Source organism: Rutilus rutilus (genome assembly GCF_951802725.1).
Source record: "Rutilus rutilus genome assembly, chromosome: 5".
Classification (NCBI taxonomy): domain Eukaryota; kingdom Metazoa; phylum Chordata; class Actinopteri; order Cypriniformes; family Leuciscidae; genus Rutilus; species Rutilus rutilus.
Window position 1 is genome coordinate 1,196,757 of NC_140213.1, and position 6,000 is coordinate 1,202,756.

The window sequence follows — 6,000 nt, forward strand, 5'->3', positions numbered from 1 at the left end:
GTAACCGTCCTCTGTCTCCCATTGGTGGATCTCAAACACGAGATGATGAAAGAGAACAATAGGTTACTGTTCGTAACCCCGGTTCTCTGAAACATCGAGTGAAGAGATCCACCAAGCTTGCCTCACTTGCAGCACGAGAAGCTAATATGCTCACTGAGGAAAGATAGCCCGTGCAGGTGTTTTATACACTTGGTAAGGGGCGGGTCCTTTAGCTGGCATTGGACACGCTCTTCTGTCTGTCTCGCCAGACTTGGTGTAATTGGCTGCTTCTGCAGAGGTCAGGTATAGATGCCTTTCCCATAGGTGGATCTCTCCACTCAATGTTTCAGGGAACCAGGGTTATGAACAATAACATATTGTTTTTCATAATACATGTTTTTTAAAGCAGATTCACAGAAATGTCACAGTTAGTGTTCTGTTATCAGTCAGAGATGATTGTGTCACAGTAACGTCCATATGACAGTGATATACAGCTATAATATAGTATGTTATAAAACAAAAAATACTGCAAACCATATAATAAATAAATGTCAGATAAAATAGAAATATAAAATATAATAAAAAAATATAAAATGTATAATATTTAGCTGGTTTTCTAAAGGGCAAGTACTTGCTTTTACTGATCATATGCTTAAATGCCAGCAAAAATAGATAAAATAGAAGTTGTTAGAACCTTATAAATAATGCAAAATTAGTGTGTTAATGAGATGAATGATTATAATGCATGTTGTATACCTTGATCGCTGGCTGGTTTTTAGCGCAAGCAGCTTTATGAAGAGCCGTCATGCCGTCTTTATCCCTGAAGTCCAGATGAGCTCCTCCGTTCCTCAGAGCTTTAATAAACTCCAGCTTATTCTCCAGCTGCGCCGCACAGGTGAGTGGAGTCTCTACGACACACACACGCACACACACACATACACATACACACACACACACATACATACACACACAAACAGACAGACAGACATACAGACATCTGCTTGAGTCTTTCTTCCCTGAAAATATTTTGAACAAATGCTGTATGCCATTTTTAACTGAAATGAGTCGTATGGTCAGGTACGGGGAATGAGTCGGATGGTCAGGTACGGGGAATGAGTCGAATGGTCAGGTGGTCAGGTACGGTGAATGAGTCGGATGGTCAGGTACGGGGAATGAGTCGGATGGTCAGGTACGGGGAATGAGTCGGATGGTCAGGTGGTCAGGTACGGGGAATGAGTCGGATGGTCAGGTACGGGGAATGAGTCGGATGGTCAGGTGGTCAGGTACGGTGAATGAGTCGGATGGTCAGGTACGGGGAATGAGTCGGATGGTCAGGTACGGGGAATGAGTCGGATGGTCAGGTACGGGGAATGAGTCGGATGGTCAGGTACGGGGAATGAGTCGGATGGTCAGGTACGGGGAATGAGTCGGATGGTCAGGTACGGGGAATGAGTCGGATGGTCAGGTACAGGGAATGAGTAGAATGGTCGGGTACGGGGAATGAGTCGGATGGTCGGGTACGGGGAATGAGTCGGATGGTCAGGTACGGGGAATGAGTCATATGGTCAGGTACGGGGAATGAGTCGGATGGTCAGGTACGGGGAATGAGTCATATGGTCAGGTACGGGGAATGAGTCGGATGGTCAGGTACGGGGAATGAGTCGGATGGTCAGGTACGGGGAATGAGTCGGATGGTCAGGTACAGGGAATGAGTAGAATGGTCGGGTACGGGGAATGAGTCGGATGGTCGGGTACGGGGAATGAGTCGGATGGTCAGGTACGGGGAATGAGTCATATGGTCAGGTACGGGGAATGAGTCGGATGGTCAGGTACGGGGAATGAGTCATATGGTCAGGTACGGGGAATGAGTCGGATGGTCAGGTACGGGGAATGAGTCGGATGGTCAGGTACAGGGAATGAGTAGAATGGTCAGGTGCAAGGAATGAGTCGGATGGTCAGGTACGGTGATCTCAGACTCAGACTCGTGTGTTTCTGCTCCTCCAGTACCTCCGGTCTCTGTGTCCTGGTAGTTTGGGTCCAGTCCTCTGTCTAGCATTCTGGAGAACTTCTCTAGCTCATGATGCTGGATGTAATCCATGAATTTCCTCAAGCTGGCCTGGAGAGAGACAATAAGACAAAAAATAAAGCCATTAGAAACATAAATGCTTGCAGAGATGCATCAACAGCTCATATCAGATACATTACTTAAAGTAAGAGTTTATCATGGCTTTAATCAGTCTGATGTACGATGAATCGCATGTGTCTGTCAGGTTGGAGAAAACTCTCCAGATCCGCTGGATCTTATGCGTCTTTGCACTCACCTTCGTGTGAAGTCTGGCAATCTGCTTCTCATCCACACTGGACTGATTGTACAGTCTTGTTTTGTAGCGAAACTGCAGGAACAAAGAAGCTTCTCAGGGTTTCATTGCAACAATTGCATGATAACATATATTTATAAACCCTCAGAATAAAGACATTCATGCTCTTATGATTCCATTAAGATGTATGTGCTGTAGTCTGAAGTGATCGTGCTGTTGGAAGTTCTGCTAATGCATTTTATGATGATGATGCTAAATGTTAATTTATGCATAAAGTATCAAACATGTAGTGATTCATGCATGAATCCATATGACTCCAGTCGTAGTTAAAGTTAACTCTTCATTGCTTCATGATTATTTCAGTCCTTCACTTATCATTAGTTCATGTTGAAGAAAGTTTTCATTCAGGTAGTATTATAAAGTAGGGCTGCACGAATAATCACAATGAAACCGCACGCGATTTGGCAAAGGCTGTGACTATTTTCTGCTCAGCTTGTCAGTGCAGCGGCTGATCAGTAGTAAATGCTGCTCCACCTGAACACCAGACACTCACACTCACCACATATCCCTCTGAACACCAGACACACACACACTCCACATATCCCTCTGAACATCAGACACTCACACACACACCACATATCCCTCTGAACACCAGACACTCACACTCACCACATATCCCTCTGAACACCTGACACTCACACTCACCACATATCCCTCTGAACACCTGACACTCACACTCACCACATATCCCTCTGAACACCTGACACTCACACACACACACACACACACACACACCACATATCCCTCTGAACACCAGAGGGTGTCTCACACACACACACACACACACACACACACACACACACACACACACACACACACACACACACACACACACACACACACACACACACACACACACCACATATCCCTCTGAACACCAGAGGGCGTCTCACACACACACACACCACATATCCCTCTGAACACCAGAGGGTGTCTCACACACACACACACACCACATATCCCTCTGAACACCAGAGGGCGTCTCACACACACACTCACACACTCACCACATATCCCTCTGAACACCAGACACTCACACTCACCACATATCCCTCTGAACACCAGACACTCACACACACCACATATCCCTCTGAACACCAGACACTCACACACACCACATATCCCTCTGAACACCAGACACTCACACACACCACATATCCCTCTGAACACCAGATGGTGTCTCACACACACACACACACACACACACACACACACACACACACACACACACACACACACACACACACACACACACACACACACACACACCACATATCCCTCTGAACACCAGAGGGTTTCTCACACACACACACACACACACCACATATCCCTCTGAACACCAGAGGGCGTATCACACACACACACACACTCACACACACACACACCACATATTCCTCTGAACACCAGAGGGCGTCTCTCTCACACACTCACACACACACCACATATCCCTCTGAACACCAGAGGGCGTCTCTCTCTCACACACACACACACACACACACACACACACACACACACACACACACACACACACACACACACACACACACACACACACATATTCCTCTGAACACCAGAGGGCGTCTCACACACACACTCACACACACACCACATATCCCTCTGAACACCAGAGGGCGTATCACACACACACACACACTCACACACACACCACATATTCCTTTGAACACCAGAGGGCGTCTCTCTCACACACTCACACACACACCACATATCCCTCTGAACACCAGAGGGTTTCTCACACACACACACACACACACACACACACACCACATATCCCTCTGAACACCAGAGGGTTTCTCACACACACACAAACACACACACCACATATCCCTCTGAACACCAGAGGGCGTATCACACACACACACACACACACCACATATCCCTCTGAACACCAGAGGGCGTCTCACACACACACTCACACACACACCACATATCCCTCTGAACACCAGAGGGTTTCTCACACACACACACACACACACACACACACCACATATCCCTCTGAACACCAGAGGGCGTATCACACACACACACACACACACCACATATCCCTCTGAACATCAGAGGGTGTCTCACACACACACACTCCACATATCCCTCTGAACATCAGAGGGTGTCTCACACACACACACGCCGCATATCCCTCTGAACACCAGAGGGCGTCTCACACACACACGCCAAATATGCCTCGCAGAAGTACGATAACACACATCATCCCAGGAAATCCCGATCGAGCATCACACTATCAGTAGCTGAATAAACAGAAGATTAAAACGCTTTGATTAAACATGACTAATAAACACACGACTGCCTTATTCTGTGTCAGAAGAACATCATCTCACAGAAGGAGCTCAACTGTCCTTATGAAGTGAGTTTGGAGTAAAAGCATGTTATTAAATGTCGTCTTTTGTTGGACAAGAGTTTCTTTAATCCTTCTCATGTTTGGAAATATGTTTGACGTGTGTTGCTTTTTCAAATTCACGTTATAAGTGACTCAAACTCACAGTGCTTTCAGAGTGAGCAGCGTTTACTGAGCCGATCATCAATGACAAGCTGCGCATAACATATAATCACAGCCTTTGCAATTTCATAATCACGATAAACCAAAATGGTTTAAGTGTGATTTCATGTAAATGGCGATTAATCGTGCAGCCCTATTATTTCACGGGTTCACACTTACAAATCAGATCAGAGTAAATTAGAATGCGTATTTGGCGAGGCTAAGAGCTCTGTATTTCGGCCCGAGCCCAGAGTACTCCTCCGTACTTCTGGTTAGGAAAGTAACCAGGCGAGTGAAGACAGGGTGGTGGAGGGATGCTGAAAACTGTAGAGGAACATTGGCGAGTCGACTGTATATATATATAGGCCTCCTCTCATTTTGCTGATTGGGTAGACATGTTGATTACTGATTGTTGACAGCTGGTTGGAATGACGTGATGATTGGAATGACGTGATGATTGGAATGACGTGATGATTGGAATGACGTGATGATTGGAATGGCGTGATGATTGAATCGATAATTTGAGCGTGTTCCTTCCAAACTTTGTTTATAAAACATCATAAAGTGTCCCCACTTCTCTGACACCCTGCCGGCTGCTGAATCGGCCTGTACCTCCAGTGACGGGACGCCCTCGCAGGCCGGCAGTGGATGTTCCCCGATCAGACTCTCCTCATCCAGGAATTCCCCGTCTCCGCCGTCGCTGGCCGGATGGAAGAGGCCGTAATTCAGAACATCCTTCAGATTCTGACTCAAAGTGCACAGGATCCGCTGTTTAGCAGCCCACACAGTGTCACCGGGGTTAAACCTCATGCTTTCCTGTCGAAGGAAGTCGTTAAAAACACCATGAAATCAAAAGTAATTATGCTTTCTTTGTGGAATATTGCAGTGTTTATTATAAATTATTTATTGGTGCACATCATTATTGTGTTAATAATCTTGAATCAGAATAACAGCGACATCTCTTCTCTTCTCTGATGACGAGGGCGGGGCAACCTATGATGTCACAAGCAAATTGATTTGCAAATGCCCGCCTCCAGAGCAAGGCATCAACGAATAGTTATACATCATCGCACCATAGGCCCCACCCACTGGCGTTCAGTATCTTAACGGCTGACATTGACCTACACTTGA

General features: G+C 46.3%; 1 protein-coding gene across 1 annotated transcript in view; it reads right to left on the reverse strand.

Annotated features, from left to right (window-relative positions):
• shank2a (SH3 and multiple ankyrin repeat domains 2a) overlaps window positions 1–5,679 on the reverse strand; it is a gene marked incomplete at its 5' end in the record, with an annotated part of 55,319 nt that extends 49,640 nt beyond the window's left edge. The window contains 4 exons of the mRNA XM_084409534.1: window positions 736–887; window positions 1,987–2,095; window positions 2,301–2,372; window positions 5,482–5,679. Of these exons, the coding sequence (XP_084265660.1) occupies window positions 736–887; window positions 1,987–2,095; window positions 2,301–2,372; window positions 5,482–5,679 (531 nt within the window). The remainder of the gene's footprint in view (window positions 1–735; window positions 888–1,986; window positions 2,096–2,300; window positions 2,373–5,481) is intronic.
• Window positions 5,680–6,000: the final 321 nt, after the last annotated feature.